Source organism: Triturus cristatus, chromosome 2_2, assembly GCF_964204655.1.
Source record: "Triturus cristatus chromosome 2_2, aTriCri1.1, whole genome shotgun sequence".
NCBI classification, from domain to species: Eukaryota; Metazoa; Chordata; class Amphibia; order Caudata; family Salamandridae; genus Triturus; species Triturus cristatus.
The window spans coordinates 1,229,940,831-1,229,959,461 of record NC_140582.1 but is presented as its reverse complement, the minus strand read 5'-3'; the positions used below and the strand labels follow the sequence as shown (position 1 = coordinate 1,229,959,461).

At 50.1% G+C, this 18,631-nt stretch overlaps 1 protein-coding gene across 1 annotated transcript in view; it reads left to right on the top strand.

Moving 5' to 3' along the window:
- LOC146863461 (matrix metalloproteinase-21-like) overlaps positions 1-17,657 on the top strand; it is a 607,400-nt gene extending 589,743 nt beyond the window's left edge. Inside the window, exon 8 of the mRNA XM_085642889.1 lies at positions 14,054-17,657. Within this exon, the coding sequence (XP_085499015.1) occupies positions 14,054-14,362 (309 nt within the window). The 3' untranslated portion in view covers positions 14,363-17,657. The remainder of the gene's footprint in view (positions 1-14,053) is intronic.
- Positions 17,658-18,631: the final 974 nt, after the last annotated feature.

The following is an 18,631-nucleotide window of genomic DNA, read 5'->3' as shown; positions in this document are numbered from 1 at the left end:
CCAGAAAGTCCTGGAGAACAGAACGGCCAAAGAAGCCGTCTCTCCGGACTTGGCTGTCCAGGCAATAGTGTTTGGCAAATGTGTGCAGCGAGGCCCACGTTGCTGCCTGACAAATGTCCTGCAAGGGGACTCCCCGGCCCAGAGCAGTGGTCGCTGCTGTGGCCCGAGTGGAATGAGCCCTCAGCCCTACAGGAGGTTCTTTTTTAGCTAAGGAATAACAGGCCTTGATACACAAAACCACCCACTGAAAGATGGTTCGCTTGTGCACCGCCCACCCCTTCTTAGCGCCCACGTAGACAACAAAGAGTTGGTCATCCACCCAGAACTGTTTAGTGCGGTCCAAATAGAAGGACAGCGCCCGTTTTGGGTCCAGACGGTGGAGCCTCTCTTCCTCTTTCGAGGGATGCGGAGGCGGAAAGAAGGTGGGCAGTGTAACAGATTGCCCGATGTGAAAGGCAGTTACCACCTTCGGGAGAAAGGAAGGACGAGTCCTGAGAACAACTTTGTCCGGATAGACGGAAAGGAAAGGAGGCTTAGAAGAGAGAGCCTGGAGCTCACTCACCCTTCTAGCAGAGGTGATGGCAACCAGGAAAGCAGTCTTAAGAGTTAGAAGACGAAGGGGACAATTATGAAGTGGCTCAAAGGGAGCGCACATCAGATAGGTCAAAACTAGATTCAAATCCCACTAAGGAATTACGAAAGGGACAGGAGAAAACATGTGAGTAATGTCCTTAAAGAATCGAGAAACAACAGGGGATTTGAAAAGAGAAGGCTGATCAGGAAGCCGTAGGAAAGCAGAAATAGCTGAAAGATATCCCTTAAGGGTACCCAGAGCAGAGCCCTGCTGGGCCAGGGAAAGAAGAAAGAGGAGAACCTCAGAAAGAGGGGCGAAAAGGGGATCCACAGCCTTTGCTGTGCACCATGCCACAAATTTGTTCAACCTGCAGGCGTATACCGATTTTGTGGAGGGTCACCTGGCTGCCAGAACAACATTACAGACCACAGGAGGCAAGTCAAATGGCATCAACTGTCGCCGCTCAATCTCCACGCATGGAGGTGGAGGCTGGACAGGTTCGGGTGGAGGACCGTCCCCTGCTGCTGCGACAGAAGGTCCTCCTGAAGAGGCAGGCAGTTCGGGGGATCGATCGACAGACTGAGTAGCTCAGGATACCAGTATCTTCATGTCCAATCCGGAGCCACCAGGTTGACTTGGGTCCGGTCGCACCTGATGATCTTCAGCACTCTGGGCAGAAGTGGTATAGGCGGAAAGGCGTACAACAGACCGCAACTCCACTCGCGATGAATAGCGTCTCAGAGCGAGTGCCGCCTTGGAAACTCCAACGCGCAGAACTGCTGACATTGCGCGTTCTCTTTGGTGGCAAATAGATCTAACCAAGGCTCTCCCAACTGCTGAAAGAGGCCTTGCGCCACGTCCGAGTTCAGACGCCATTCGTGATCCTTGATGCACCGGCGGCTGAGTTAGTCTGCTCTGGCATTCAGAGAGCCCGCCAGATGTTGAACCACCAGGGTGATGCCCTGATGTTCCAGCCATGTACAGAGGTGCTGAGCCTCCTCACAAAGGGTCCACGACCCCACCCCGCCCTGTTTGTTGCAGTACCACATGGCGGTGGTGTTGTCCATAAACACCTGCACTACACTTCCCCGGACAGAGGGTAGGAATGCCTTCAGTGCAAGTCGGATTGCCCTCAGCTCCAGAAGGTTGATATGGAGCAGAGACTCCGCCGGAGACCAGAGGCCTCTGATCTCTGCCTCTCCCATGTGGCCCCCCCCCCATCCCAGGAGGGACGCATCCGTCACTACTACGTGCTCCTGTTGGGAGAGGGATCTGCCACTGACCCAATCGCGGTCCATGAGCCAACACTGCAACCGTCTTGCAGTGCACTCCGACATCAAGACATGGTCTGAGAGGTTGCCCCGATGCTGGGCCCACTGAAACTTCAGGTCCAACTGCAGAGCCCACATCCGCCATCTGACGTGATGCACCAACAGGATGCAGGAGGCCATCAGCCCCAAAAGCTGCAGCACCAACCTGACCGAAACCCGGGATAGAGGCGGAAAGATGGGAATCAAAGCCTGAATATCCCGGACCCGCTGTTCCGGAGGATAGGATGCACCGAGTCCAGAACCGCTCCGATGAAGAGGAGCTTTTGGGAGGGACTCAGATGCGACTTCGGCACATTGATGGAGAACCCCAGCAAATGCAAGAGGTCGGTGTGAGAAGTTGGCCTGATGTATGATGTCACTAGTTCTAGTGTACACCTTATATCAGTCCAAACAACCCTTATGGTGATTGGTTGTAAAGTCAACCTTATAGACCAGCTATCCTAGTGGTAGCATGGACAAGAGCAGTCTTAGGCTAAACTCTGAATGGCATGTGAAGCCAGCTGTGATACCATATATAATCCCTTGAATACCAAATGAAAGGACACCACAACAGATATATATATATAATAAAGTGTATTTATTCTAGTCAAACCCTCTGCACTCTTTATGAGATTCGAGGTAAGTACAACACAGTCTTATTCAAGCATACATTAAGTCACACAGGTAAGTAATACAGTTAGGCCCTAGGGGCCACGCAAACCATATACTAAAGAATTGGTATAAGGACCACTGTCACGGAAATAGAATAGGCCTAGGCCTAGGGAATCGCTGGGGCTATACTACACTAGCAACAGTTAGGAAGTAGGAGGCCCACGGGATTCGTGTGCAGAGTGGAAACACTCACGCGTAATGCGTATAATCGATAGAAATAGTACAGTTTTTAAATAAGCAGTTTAAGGACACTTCTGAAGCAGCTAGAGAGTCGAGACTCGGAAACTAGACCCTAGGATAGTCACTACCCTTGTGAGCACCGAAGTACCCAAGTTACCTAGCCCACAGGCTGCGGGTGCATAGGTGTGAACTTGCGTCGGGTTTCGTTGTGGACTTCTATGGATGCCTGAAGGAAAGTTGCTGACAGGCAGTCAGTGAAGAGTGTCCGGCGGATCCCAAGGCTGGGATCAAGAAGGAAGGATACCTGCAAGCAGAAGGGACAGAGTCAAGGTCACCAGCCGGTGACCACGTGGAACCAGGAAGGAACCAGGCGATGTCGTGAAGATTGCAGGTGAAGGTGAAGCTTGTCGCTGCAGCCACGAGGACCAGGGAACGTCGAGGACGACCAGGACCAGGAGGCGAGCTGTCCCACGAAGGCTCTTGCTGTCGGCGTCGTCGAAGTTGGACTAGGACTCACCAAGCCTTGGCAAGCGGAACCCACGAAGAACAGAGGACTTGCTTCTGGTGCAGACCAGGAAGGTCTGGGGTGCTTCTCTTTTGCAAGGAAGCGGGAGCCAGTCTGGAGGAGCCAAACCAGCAGTGAAGATTTCTGGATGCGTCGTCACAAAGGCCACTAGACAACGGGCAAGCAACCGGACATGCGCGGCAAGCAGGAAAATGCAGAAGGGCCCCACGCAGGACTCGTGGAGTGTGGGGGGCTGATCTTCGGTGCAGATGGTGCTTGGGGTTGGGGCTTCTCAATCCCCGGTGCACAACTTCGAGGGTGCCTCAGAAGCTGCGCTGGAAGATACTCGCCACTTTTCCCAAGTAGCCGGTCCCACGTCTCTCGTCGCCTCCACGGATCTCAGCTCGGCTGTGGATGTGGAGCAGGGTCGGAGAAGTCTGGAAGTCAAGGCTCTGGTCGGGCTCTGCAGTCGGTCCCTCGTAGAACTTTAGCAAAGCAAAGGGTAGTCTCTTGATGGTGCCTGTTTGCACAGGGTAGCCACTCCTTGGCCACAAGGGAGATTCTTCAGTCTTCTTCTTTCGTCGAATGTCGAAGGTCCAGAGTTTCTATTCAAGATGCAGGTTCAGGATAATCTAATTTCCCAAGGACCCAGCTCCCACTCTTATAATAATCTGGGGGGCTGGTATACCTGCTAGGTCACGCCTTATGGGTGGGACCTGGGAGGGGGGTGGTTACACCCCCTTCCCTTTGTCCAGTTTCGCGCCAGGACTGGGGCTGGAGTGCCCCAGCACCGGTTTGAACTGGACTATGCACGGGACACCTTGTGTGCCCCAGGCATGTCTCATTCTTTTCATCCCTCACTGCCCCAATACACTAAGGCCTGTCTGGGGTGGTGCTCGCACCTCCCAAGGCAGGAAACCTATTGTCCAAGCCTCCCTTGCCGGGATCACTCCCAGCAGCAGGAGGTCAGACTTGTGTCTGTGGCAGCAGCATCCATCTTGTGACGCTGGGGCTCTGGTTAACTTTAACCGGGTAAGTAGGTTACAACATGTCTTCTCCCTCTAGAAGGGAGGGATAATATCCTCATCCCCAGAAATGGGATGGGGGTATTATTCCAAAGTGTTAGACACCTTACACGACATGTTTTGATACAGCCAAACCATAATTACCATAACCGTTTAAGATTATAAGGCACTCTAAGAGTATATGGTAGGCTATATCATAGAACAGCTATAAGGACATGGTTCCGAAAGCTGCAGACAGGCTCAGCTCATGCTAGAGCACCATCTCACATGTTACCACGCACTCTGCCTCCAGGATTGTTAAGGCCTGCCATAGGAGTGGCTGATAGGTACACATGTGTCTATATGTAAGTTAGGTATAGGAATACTACACCTAAGCAAGGGGTGATTACACGACCTTGCCCCAGCTGAGTGATCAGCCAGTTGTGTCATAATGGAAGGCCAGGCCAGGGGTGGCATAATACATGCTGCAGCCCCTGGTAGGCCTAGGGTACACCTATGCCCTGGGTACCTAAGGTACACTGTACAGGGGCCTATAAGGTGATCCTATCCAAATGGGTTATGCACCTAAAGTACACAGTATCAATTTAGAGAGAGAACAGCAGGGCTGTGGGTCTGATTAGCAGGCCCACAGCCACATCTAAGTCGAAAACCAGTAAAGCAAAAGCAAAAAGTGGGGGTGAACATAGAAAGCAGACCCTACTCTCCTACAGTCGGCCATAGCCTGGAGGTGGGAGACGACTGCCTAGGGCGAGACCGCCTTCAACAACCAGTCGTCGAGATAGGGGAAGACTGGAACCCCTAATCTGTGCAGATGAGCTGCGACCACCGCCATCACTTTCATGAACACCCGAGGGGCACTGGTGAGGCCGAAGGGGAGCACGGTAAACTGAAAATGCTCTTGGCCCACCGTGAACCGCAGGTAACGCCGGTGGGCCGGCAGGACGGGGATGTGGAAATAAGCGTCCTGCAAGTCCAACGCTACCATCCAGTCTCCAGGGTCTAGGGCAGCCAGAACCTGAGCTAAGGTGAGCATCTTGAACTTCTTCCGGGGGAAGGCGTTGACGCTCCTGAGGTCCAAGATAGGGCGTAGGCCCCCTTTGCCCTTCTTGGCAACCAGAAAGTAGTGGGAATAACAACCACAACCTACTTCTGGACCAGGAACTCGCTCGATGGCCCCCTTGGCCAAGAGGGCCATAACTTCCTCCTGCAGAAGTTGCAAGTGATCCCCCGAAATCCGGTGGCACAGCGGTGGCATGGCTGGAGGGGTCGCCTTGAAGGAGAGGGAGTAGCCCCTTCAGACGATTTGCAGCACCCACCTGTCCGATGTGATGGTACGCCAGTGGAGCAGGTGATGGCGAACTCTGCCTCCCACTGGCGTGGAATGGGCCTGAAAGATCGAACTAGGAGGGCTTTGAGGCGGATGCTGCTGGGGTAGATGTGGACAGACCGGCTCGTTGTCCCCCTGCTCCGCCTCGGCGGAATCCGCGCCCGCGTTGAAGTTGGTTCTGTGGCCTGTGGCTAGACGGACGTGAGGGGGTGCCCCTTCCTTGGCCACGAAAGGGGCGAAAAGCGGACGTTTGCGGGCGCGGGGCCCAGAGGCCCAAGGACTTGGCCGTAGCCCTGGAGTCCTTAAAGTGCTCCAGCGCACTATCCGCTTTGTCGCCAAAAAGGCGACTGCCATCGAAGGGCATGTCCAGGAGGGTGCTCTGGACATTCCCAGAGAAACTCGTGGACCTCAGTCAGGCGTGACGACGAATCGCCACCATGGTCGCCATTGCCCTTCCTAGTAAGTCCGTTGTGTCCAGTCCACATCGGATTGTATGCCGTGCCGCATCCCGCCCCTCAGCAAGAGCCTGGGCGAGACGTGTCCGGGCCTCCTCCGGACACTGGGGCAGCACATCCTCCACCGTATCCCACAGGGAGTGGGAGTAACGGTCCAAAAGGCACACGGTGTTGACAGACCGCAACCCCAAACTAAGGGAGGAGAACAGTTTCTTCCCAAACTGTTCCAACCTTTTGGATTCCCGATCCGGGGGAGCGGACGGGAAGGAGGTCTGGCAGGTAGAGGCCTGGATAACCAGGCTCTCGGGCCTGGGGTGCAACGACAGAAAACTGGTGTCGCCCGGTGCAGGGCGGTGGCGCCAGGCCACGTTCCGGTCCACAGGAGGAACTGTGGAGGCCTTGGACCAGGTGCCCTTCAGAACGTCACTCAGTGCTTCATTGAACTGCAGCAGAGGCTCCGAGGAGCTTTCTGACGGTTGCAGCACTTCAGTGAGGAGATTAGTCCTCACGGACACCGCAGGCAGCTCCAGCCCAAGGGCTTCGGCTGCCTTGCGCAGCACCAGAGAAAGTGTAGCACCTTCCTCCAAAGCCACGGTCGGAGGAGAGACGAAGCCAGTGTTAGGGGAGGTGTCAAGACCACTGGCATCCCCCACTTCACCTGCCCAGTCCTGAGATAACTGGCCCTGCCGGGTCAGAGGGTCCTCAGACCCCTCTCAGTCATCACCGTCATCCGATTCCTGGTATACAGGTGGAAGGATCGGAGCCGGGCGGAAGATGAATCTGTCACCCGTCGGCGTCGGATGCGGCGCCACTCCGACGCCGGGCCCAGACTAAACCGGGCCCGGACTAAACGGCGTTGTCTGAAGGCGGCACCAGAGGAGTCTGCGCCGGCGGGGGGGTCGTGAGGTCGACCGACGCCAACTGGGATCCAGGCCTGGATCCCCCGGGGGCCTGCGGCGTCGGGACCGGAGTCGACGACGGCACCGGGGCTGGAGCCGCCGGCTCGCTAGGCCTCCCAGTTGAGCCTGCGGGTCCCGAAGGTGCGCCGGCAGGCTTCGATGGCGGAGCCAGGTTCCTCATGGCCACGAGGAAGTCCCTGACCTCCGCCGGAGTCGCGTCAGACCCAGGGACCGGAGGGTATGGGGTCGGACGGGACTCCTGCGGCTCCGACAGAGAGTGGGTGCCACCCGAACCCTCAACCGAGTAGCGCGACCGGCGAGGGGAGCCCGAAGAGCGATGTCGCCTCATCGACTTCTTGCTATGCTGCGACTTACCAGATCACGAAGACTTTGATCTTGACGAGCGGTGATGGCTGCGGCTACGCGACCAGTCCCTCGACCTCCTCCTCGACCGGGACCTTGAGCGGCGCGGAGCCGACTGCCGGAACTCTAGCAGCTTGCGGGACTACTCCCGCCAAGCCTTCGAAGTCAAGGCCTGGCAGTCAAGGCATGACTCGGCTTCGTGGTCAGCCCCAAGGCAATAGAGACACCGGCGGTGGTGATCCGTGACCGACATTAGTCGGTGACAGGTGTCACAAGCTTTGAAGCCAGGCATCCCTATCGGCACCAGAGTCGAGATTGACGAAGAATGAAACCAAAAGAGTTCCAAAAAGTTTAGTCAAAAAATAACTAAAAGGGTATGCTCTTACTGGCGCGGAAAAATGAAGAACTGAGGTCAGCGCGCGAGGGCGGCATCTAAGTACTCTGACGTCATCCCGGCGATCACAACGCCGACGACGGACGCGGGGCCGCAGACGACGCCTAGCGACGCGCAAGGGTATTGCTGACGAAAAGTCTTTCCAGATCCACCCTGACGCCTAGGGATATTCTAAGGTGAGGAATCTAACTAACATGTTTCTTTCAGATGAAGTGTGCTAAATTCATGGGTGCGTATGTATCAAGAGTCGTCCGTGTGTTAGGGGATCGTGACTCTTCGGGCCTGAGGTAAAAGCAGTACGAACGTCGTGGAGCATTAGCCCTTAATGTAGGTGTAGTGATTACATGAGGGGGCAATAAAGATGAAAAAACTGCCAGTAGCCCTTATTGTATCCCCACCCTGAATGATAGTGGTGCACTCCCAATATATGCTCTCGCTAGGGACCATTGTGGTCCCTGGCATTGGTGAACAGCCACAAGTGTAAAGCAGAGGGAACAGTAATTGGTTTGGTAAAATAGAGAACAAGCTCAAAGGTGGACAGAGCTGTTGATGGTAGCGGTCAGGGGCACATATGTACCGTGCACAGGTACTATGATTGTATTGTGTGGAAGGTTACAGTTCCACCCAGGGTATTTCATCGTTTAGCCCTCTGACATGGGTCTGTAAGCGAAAGACCCAACATTGTTCTTGTCGTAGAAGGGCGTGCATGCTCGACGTGGGTCTAGATTCTAGGACTGTCCCTGTAATCTGGTCACAGTTATGGCCTACCTCTAGGTAGTGGTTAGTCATCTTGGTGGCTGACCTTCCCCGCCGTATGGTATGTTTGTGTTCGCTTATCTGTGTCTTGATAGGGCGTGAGGTCATTCCGATATACCTAAGGCCACATGGGCATGTGATAAGGTATATACAGTTCTTAGTGTTGCAATTGGAGTGTCCACGTTGTTCCCAGACAAATTCGTCCAGCGTCAGTGTTTTAGCCTGGGCAGTGGTGGAGCAGGCGTTACAGTTTCCACACAGGTAATGCCCTGAGACTGGTGGTAGGTTCCAGAGCGTGGCATTCTGTTGGTTCTTCTTCTTGGTCAGTGGGCGTGTGTTGACCAGGGTATCACGGAGGTTAGACGTCCTTTTGAACGCGAAGCGTGGTTGCTCCAGGTTTAAAGAGTCAATGTTCAGGGTCTAGCAGTTCCGTCTAATGATGTTTTTAAGTTTGTTGGACAGGGGTGTGAAGGCGGTGACACACGTGATCTTGCTCGATTCTCTCTTTGGTTTCAAAGTGTTACAAATGATGGACGGAATGCTGAATAAATCATACATTCACCCACAGTCAAGAGATCTGGGTTAAATCCATTGTTCTTTTGCTCACCATACCACCCCAGTTTAGACCCAGCCATATGCAAATCAGTCTTGACCTTGTGCCTCATGGGAACAGTCCAGCCGAACTGCCATTCAAGCTAGCCTGACTGATGAAGGGTAATACCCAGATACCAGGTGTAGGAAGGTGGATATCTGACTATGGTTACCCCCAACTTTTTGCCTAGTGTCTAGCTGGTTTTTCGACTTAGTTGGCCTGAGAACCTGCCATTCAGGGTCTCAGGCTGTCTGCTCTCTCTGTAAAATGGACTCCATGTACCCTAGGTACATACCCAATTGGTAAGGATCACCTTATTGGACCCTGTACAGAGTACCCTAGGTACCCAGGGCATAGGTGTACCCTAGGCCTCCCAGGGGCTGCAGCATGTATTATGCCACCCCTGGTCTGGCCTTCCAATCAGACACAACTGGCTGATCACTCAGCTGGGGCAAGGTCGTGTAATCACCCCTTGCTTAGATATAGTATACCTATATCTGCCTTATATATAGACACATGTGTACCTATCAGCCACTCCTATGGCAGGCCTTAACAATCCTGGAGGCAGAGTGCTTGGTAACATGTGAGATGGTGCTCTAGCATGAGCTGAGCCTGTCTGCAGCTTTCGGAGCCATGTCCTTATAGCTGTTCTATGATATAGCCTACCATATACTCTTAAAGTGCCTTATAATCTTAAACGGTTATGGTAACTATGGTTTGGCTTTATCAAAACATGTTGTGTAAGGTGTCTAACACTTTGGAATAATACCCCCATACCATTTCTGGTGATGAGGATATTATTCCTCCCTTCTAGAGGGAGAGACATGTTAAAATCCTACTTTGCTGTTTAACTCTAACCAAAGCCTCAGCATCACAAAATGGATGCTGCTGCCACAGACACAAGTCTGACCTCCTGCTGCTGGGAGTGATCCCGGCCAGGGAGGCTTGGACAATAGATTTCCTGCTTGGGGAGGTGCTAGCACCTCCCCAAACAGACTTTAGTGTATTGGGGCAGGGAGGGCTGAAAGGAATGAGACATGCCTGGGGCACACAAGGTGTCCCGTGCATAGTCCAGTTCAAACCGGTGCTGGGGCACTCCAGCCCCAGTCCTGGCGCGAAACTGGACAAAGGGAAGGGGGTGTAACCACCCCCCTCCCAGGTCCCACCCATAAGGCGTGACCTAGCAGGTATACCGGCCCCCCAGATTAGTATAAGAGTGGGGTCCTTAGGAAATTAGATTATCCTGAACCTGCATCTTGAACAGAAACTCTGGACCTTCGACATTCGACGAAAGAAGAAGACTGAAGAATCTCCCTTGTGGCCAAGGAGTGGCTACCCTGTGCAAACAGGCACCATCAAGAGACTACCCTTTGCTTTGCTAAAGTTCTACGAGGGACCGACTGCAGAGCCCGACCAGAGCCTTGACTTCCAGACTTCTCTGACCCTGATCCACATCCACAGCCGAGCTGAGATCCGTGGAGGCGACGAGAGACGTGGGACCGGCTACCTGGGAAAAGTGGCGAGTATCTTCCAGCGCAGCTTCTGAGGCACCCTCGAAGTTGTACACCGGGGATTGAGAAGCCCCAACCCCAAGCACCATCTGCACCGAAGATCATCCCCCCACACTCCACGAGTCCTGCGTGGGGCCCTTCTGCATTTTCCTGCTTGCCGCGCCTGTCCGGTTGCTTGCCCGTTGGCTAGTGGCCTTTGTGACGACGCATCCAGAAATCTTCACTGCTGGTTTGGCTCCTCCAGACTGGCTCCCGCTTCCTTGCAAAAGAGAAACACCCCAGACCTCCCTGGTCTGCACCAGAAGCAAGTCCACCGTTCTTCGTGGGTTCCGCTTGCCAAGGCTTGGTGAGTCCAAGTCCAACTTCGACGCCGCCGACAGCAAGAGCCTTCGTGGGACAGCTCGCCTCCTGGTCCTGGTCGTCCTCGACGTTCCCTGGTCCTCGTGGCTGCAGCTACAAGCTTCACCTTCACCTGCAATCTTCACGACATCGCCTGGTTCCTTCCTGGTTCCACGTGGTCACTGGCTAGTGACCTTGACTCTGTCCCTTCTGCTTGCAGGTATCCTTCCTCCTTGATCCCAGCCTTGGGATCCACCGGACACTCTTCACTGACTGCCTGTCAGCAACTTTCCTTCAGGCATCCATAGAAGTCCACGACGAAACCCGACGCAAGTTCACACCTATGCACCCGCAGCCTGTGGGCTAGGTAACTTGGGTACTTCGGTGCTCACAAGGGTAGTGACTATCCTAGGGTCTAGTTTCCGAGTCTCGACTCTCTAGCTGCTTCAGAAGTGTCCTTAAACTGTTAATTTCTAACAACTACTATTTCTATCGACTTTTACGCATTACGCGTGAGTGTTTCCACTCTGCACACGAATCCCGTGGGCCTCCTACTTCCTAACTGTTGCTAGTGTAGTGTAGCCCCAGCGATTCCCTAGGCCTAGGCCTATTCTATTTCCGTGACAGTGGTCCTTATACCACTTCTTTAGTATATGGTTTGCGTGTCCCCTAGGGCCTAACTGTATTACTTACCTGTGTGACTTAATGTATGCTTGAATAAGACTGTGTTGTACTTACCTCGAATCTCATAAAGAGTGCAGAGGGTTTGACTAGAATAAATACACTTTATTTTATATATATATCTGTTGTGGTGTCCTTTCATTTGGTATTCAAGGGATTATATATGGTATCACAGCTGGCTTCATTAGCCATTCAGAGTTTAGCCTAAGACTGCTCTTGTCCATGCTACCACTAGGATAGCTGGTCTATAAGGTTGACTTTACAACCAATCACCATAAGGGTTGTTTGGACTGATATAAGGTGTACACTAGAACTAGTGACATCATACATCAGGCCAACTTCTCACACCAGGATTCTTGTTTCTGGTCCAGGGAGGACCTGCTTGGCAGTTCGGTCTGGACTGTTCCCATGATACGTATCATGATATGTATAATTAATGGACGTTACGCTACACTGGCAATAGTTATTACTCTACTGTTATTTTTTGAAAATGGCAATAAAAATGATTTTATAAAATGTACATTATTTTTATCCATATCATGCTTATAACTATCTAAATTGGGCATCATGAAAATCTGACATGTATTCTTTTGGACCAGCATAGGACACGGTCGGTATAATCCTTTACAGGAAACTCACTAAGCCAGCACAAATGTGATGGATGGAAATCGATGAATCGAAACCATAGAAAATAATCTGGGTGAATTATTTTCCAGTTTTATGTGTTCAGTGGTGACGAGGGCCAACAAAATGCATATCACCCCGTCCTAAATGGGGCAGCACAGCCCTACTGGCTTGGTCAAGAAAATAATTAAATGGGAACACCAGCTAGATGTCTAGATGATACAAATAAGAAAAGAGCAGCCCGAGTCTCTAAGGCACAGCAAGTTGGGGCTGGAATACCTGTTCCTCTCAGGACGACTCACAGAGCCTTCACAAAAGTGACTGATATAAATGCTACAGTATACCTGTACACAATTGCTAAATATTCTGGAAAAACTAGATTACACCAATTTCCGCTTGCACGTTCTAATATATGTAAGGCCCAATTATGTGCAAATTGACCAGGTACTTCCTGCTTTACTTTCTGGGATAAGTTCTTGGCTCTTGTAATGCTAGCAGCATCTGAATTTCTGCTTGGTCTACTTTTAACTTCTCTACATTTATAACTGTAGGAAAGAGGATTGATTTCAATAGAAATGCTACTGACTGGATATTATCACCTCTGACTAGTCTCCTGTCTAGCTTGCATGCAGTATGCTACACTCCGCTGTCTACCTGCTGCCCTCTGTTTGAGCCTACTCTGCTCGTTTTCTGCCTGCTGTTTTGCCCTTTTCTGTCCTCTGTTTGGCCTTTTTTCTGCTCATTGTTCTGCCCTCTGTTTTTCCTATTCTGCTAGTTTTTCGGACTCTTTCAGCTAGCTTTTTCTGCCCTGTTTTGCCTGTTCTGATCCTTTTTTCTGCCCTCTGTTTTATGCCTATTTTTCTGCCCTCTGTTTTACCTTTTCTGCTTGTTTCTTTCCTCCTCCGGCCACCCAGCGCCCTGCCCCAAAGCCCAGACTTACTTAATGGAGGCGGCACCGCGATCCCATTGAGTAACTCAACGTGCCAGCTCCCCCGTGTCACTTCTGTTCAGCCTGCAAGCAGTCTGCTACCCTCTGCTGCCTGTCTACCTACTGCCATCTGTGTCTCCTCTGGTCGTTTCTTGCTCTGTTTAGCCTTTCTGCTCGTTTTTCTGTCTCCTGATTTAGAATTTCTGCTTGTTTTTCTGCCCTCTGTTTTGCCTATCCTGCAAATTTCTCTGCCCTGTTTTCCCTCTTCTGCTCTGTTTTGCCTTGCGGCTCGTTTTTCTCCCCTCTGTCTTGCCCTTTCTGTTCGTTTTTCTGTCCTGTTTTGCCTTTTCTGCTTTTTCATTTTCTGTTCACTTGTACCCTCTTTCCGCCGTCTCCTCAAGACCTGTTGCAGGGGGATCTTACAGGACGGAAACCTCGCACCCCTGCGTCCAGATACCACCGCGGTAGGGGGCGGGCAATGATGCTCTCTGCCAATGCGGATTTATTGATTACAGGTGATTCAGGAACACAAACAGAACACCTGACTAACGAATTGCAAGAAACCGTATCCACTCTGACACAGAAGGAGAAACGATAGAAGTAATCCCTAGTACTTCCTTGTACTCTGTGTGCCAAAGAACCGTCAGATAGGGAACACATTTCACTGTGTATTTTAAGAACGCATTTGGGTTGTATCCTCTGAGAAGGTATTGCGTTTATACTGTTTAAGGAGGAATTACCTTATATTGAACGAGAAGGTATTATGTCACAGCATAAGGGAAGGAAGGCATTGTGTACATCTTCCAGGAAGGACTGTGCGTAAAAGTAAACAGGGCAACCAAACAAAACATTGTAAACCATGTTCCTCTATGCCGAAAAATTCTATGCTGATTATTCTTTTTCTGTCTTCAATACTAGGTCACTGCATTCAATGTGGAAAGAAACCAGGTAGTCCCCGGCTACCCAAAGCTGATTACAGAGGAATTTCCAGCCGTGATTCCAAACAACCACCCTTTAGGTAACCTGGACGCTGCCTACTACTCCTTCACACATCAGAACATTTTCTTCATCAAAGACACGTATGTTTGGAGGATGGTTAGTGACAACGATCTGAAAGAAAACGCCGCCCTTCCACACCAAGGCCTTTTCCCGGGATGCCCAATCAGCGAGCTGTGGTACGACATCTGCGACGTCCATCCGTCCATGCTGTCCATGCCCAAGAGATAGAGCCTGCCCGGCCCTGATGGCCTCTCCACCAGACGAAGAGCTCTGTATCACTCTTCATCATTAACAGTAGAAGCAGACCACCTTAGAGTGTCGGCCCTAAAAACGTCAGCAGCATCACATGTCTTTCCATGGATCCATCTCACCTGCACAGTCGTGGGCGAGGAATGCTGGATGTAACCGAGAAGCAAACTGGAGCCGCACGAAAAAAATCACTTCAAAACCGACTCGATTTATTATCTCCGCAAAGCCTTCAAACGAAACATGAAAGCAAAGACAGTAATGCCTCAAGAGGCAAGGAAGGGAGCCCCGGAGTACAGTTCATCTGCACCTCGCGCAGGGACAGAACTTTTTCCTGTCACAATTACCGCTCATAACCACACCGGTTAAAATAGTGTATCCACAAAAAAACACTACCGAGCTTTGGTGACGTCTTACAAATTGTCTGGAGATCTAGAACGTCCCACAGAGGTATCGAGCAGACTGAATGGCTGAACAAGAGAGACCAAAGTACTAAGAGAATATCATTTCTATAATTATTAACGTATCTGTAGCACTTGGAGGTATTTTTGAAATGTTGGTTTAATAGATTGATATTGTTGCTCTCATGATACAGAATGACAGGTTAATCAAGGGAAGTCACAGGGTTCTGCAACTACTTTAGTTACATGCTTAACAAGCATTGACAAAGTCAATATGTCTGGCTTTTTTTAAAAAAGTGATGAAAGTACTTGTTCAGTGACTGAAAAGGTAGCTTTTTGGTTGGTTGTGGGTGAATGTGAGTCAAAACTTCGAAATATGGAGAGATGAGCAAGTTCATGGATGGATGGTTGTAAATGGGTGAGTGAGTGTATGTATGGCTAATTGGGGATGTTGGTGAGCAAGTATATGAAAGAGTGAACGAATTAATGAATGTGAGGAGTTAGACATGGTTACATAACGTAGTTTGTGACCTGCCATCAACAAAGTAAAGTGCAAGGGGTCCCTGTTCATCAATCCATACATCAGCAATGAAAGTTATCCAAATTAATGTCCGATAAATGTGGGCAAATGTTTACTGGCAGCAGAGTATTTTCTAAAATGGCTGCTACGTTCACACAAAGAAGTGAGGCTACCTACAGCTGAGGTATTCTTAATCCCAAAACTAACGCAGATAAAACGTCATAAATCGTGGCTTCTATCATGTATGTCCACACGTATGCAAGCGTTTAGAATTCAGCAGTCAATGTATTCTTAAACCCTAATCCCCATGCGGTTATGTGTTTTAACGGAGTAAAAATGCCAGACACAGCTAGTAAACGCGAATCAAAACGCAACTGTCATTGCCTCAAGTATTTCAGCCATTCCTCAGAACATGCCCTGGCAGTTAACATTTGTATTAATATAGCCTTACAGCCGCTGCCAGGGCTATACTGGTGGTTTACGGTCATTACAAGACCTGCGCTATTTCTTTCTCTACAAAGGAACTCCCAACAGTCTAATGTTCAAATCAAAATGAAATCACTGCGGATACCTTTGTGTTTAGGATACCAAGCTGGACATGCTCTTTGAACTCATGGAGGAGCTGCCCTGCACTTGAGTAAACAAAGCTATGGATGGAATCCTTGAATTAATGTCAGCCAGTGGCAAATACTCGGGCCGTAGCCTGGTGCAGCAGTGTTATACTCACCATGCCACCTCAGTTTAGACTCGGCCATAAGCAAATGTGAGCTAAATAACAACAGATTGGGATGCGGCCATGAGTCATTAACAGTGGCTGACATTTGCTCAAGCATTTCACCAATCACTTTTTTCTATACTTCAGCGCAACACTCTGTGTGCGATGAGTATTCCCCGATGTGGGTCGAACCAAGCTACACCAGACTGAGGAGCCCTAATCAGGTCGAAAGCGGTCTTGGGTTGCTTGTGTTCTGGTTTCGGACAGTCCTGGCCAGGCAGTTTGGGCTGCATAGTGCCTATTGGAGAAGGGTCAAGAATGATGTGCATATGGCTGGATCCGAACTGAGGTGGCATAGTGTGGAAAATAACAATCGTGTGGGATACCGCCCGGGTAATTACCAGTGGATGAGATAAATTCAAGCACTTCATCTATCATTTTTTTGTAAACATCAGTGCAACACCCTAATCATGGCGAAAGCAGTCCTAGGTTGCTTGGGTTCTGGTTCAGGGAAGATGTAGCATAGCAGTTTGGGCTGGGCTATTCTTATTGGAGCAGTGCCAAGTCTCATTAAGCATATGGCTGGATCCAAACTTGGATGGCATGATGTACAAAAAAACGATGGCCTTCGATGCGACTATGAGTAATTACCAGTGGCTCAGATTAATTCAAGCATTTTATCCATCACATCTTCAATACTTTTTTTTTTATTTGTCTTTATTGGCTTTTATAACAAGAAACAAAACAAGACAGATGGGGTGAACAGCACATACCGATATCATGCATGCCATATACCTTTCAATCAAGTGAAACATCATAAGAAGGGGAGAAGAAAGAGAGAAGGTGAGAGAAATAGGAAGATAGAGCAAAGGGAAGGAGTGCAGAACAAAAGGGATAGCACATTTGGGCATCTCATAATACACTAGTATAGAAATTAGCCACGCGGCTGTGCAGTAAAACCCCCAAATAAGGATAAGCGCTGGGCCATATATACACACCTGTATTTGGGAAAAAGGACATGTCCTAATTCATCATGGGTGTGCTCAGAGGAGCTGGGGGTCCAGACTCTGGGGTCTGTGCATTTATAGGTAAGTCGTTCTATTTGACTGTCTAGGAGGGGGTACCGTTGCGAGTTAAGTACAGTAGGAGTGGTTCCCAGATGTCTTTGGGTCGGGAGGCTGAAGGCATCTGCTATCAGTATGCGGCCAGTTCTAGGGACACAAGACATGCAGAGCTGTGCAAGATATACAGCACTGACAAACTAAACTGTAAACTAATATATATCTACAATCTGAAAAAAACATTCAAGGTGCAAATGACCAGGTGACGCTGTAGTCTCCACCGGGCCAAATAGTGGCCCAGTTATGCTTTCAACTGAAAGTGAAACCAGGCATATCAGAAAAATACTGGTGACAACTGCATTTGTGGATGGTACTCGGCGACGCAGGGTGTCTAAGGCAAAGTATCGACAAGCTGTAATAAGAGTTCCAGATTAGCAAATGGGCAAAGTAGGCACTGGTTTATGGACCCCACTCCTTTTAGGGGGCCTGCAACACCGGATCAAAATAATTTTGATTTGATCTTGAAAGAAAATTACAATCCAGATTTCTTAAATATGGTTTCCAAAAAGATAGAAAAAAATTATTCAATTGAAAAAAGGAATACTTTACATCAAAGACTCTATAAAGAAAATACTATATTAATGTAAGGTACCCATTAACAACTTAAAGTACATAAACCAGAGACATCAGATTCACACAACAGTTTGTCTCTCTTCTACTGGCAGCTGGCGGTTTGTAAAACAATCCGGTTCATTGGGTATTAGACGATAACTTGCGAGGGGAGGGCTGACATTTCGACTGCATTGGGGCCTCCCCAAGGTTTAATCCGGCACTGCGTAATACTCAACCATTGGCAATCTGGTCATCAGAGACGCACCAAACAAACAAAAGCACGCCATGCTAAAAAAAAAAAAAAAGCTTTTAGGCCTCTGAGGCAGCTACAACACGAAGCATCAGGGTTAGCACTACTACTCCCAAAAGCCCAGATGCCCTCCAGCTGCCTGCCTCAAAGCTGTGCACATGCCAGGCATAGGAGGCCGCATCCAATGGGCTTCAAGGATGACGGTTCCCAAGGAACACTTTGTATGTCTGTGCTGTCTCTTCCCAATGCATAATACAGTGTTAAACTGACACTACAACTAGTCGTAAATGCCTGATACCGCAAACAACGAATGGCTGTCCTTCCTGTGTGCTAATACAAACCTTGATTGACAGAGTAATGTTGATCAGTTGACCCGGATTTTCTGGGAAAGGCACGGTTTTTGGTGAACTGTCCCGGTGTCTTGACACATTTCTTCATTTTAAATACATGTCCCAGTTCTTGGGACGAAGGTCAGGTAATTGCAAGGAGAATCGGAAGGTATGCTCTCCTTTCACGGGCGCCTCAGCAGACTGAAAAAAAAATAAAGTAACTTATTCTATTTCTGTCAGGCAGCACAGGAGGAGTTTGGATGCATTCGCCCAGCTGAGGGGAGACAGGGTGGAGATGGGGCAGAGGATCCAAGGTGGAAGCCCTACCATGGATAATGTTAAGTAGGCCTGGGCGTAGTTCGC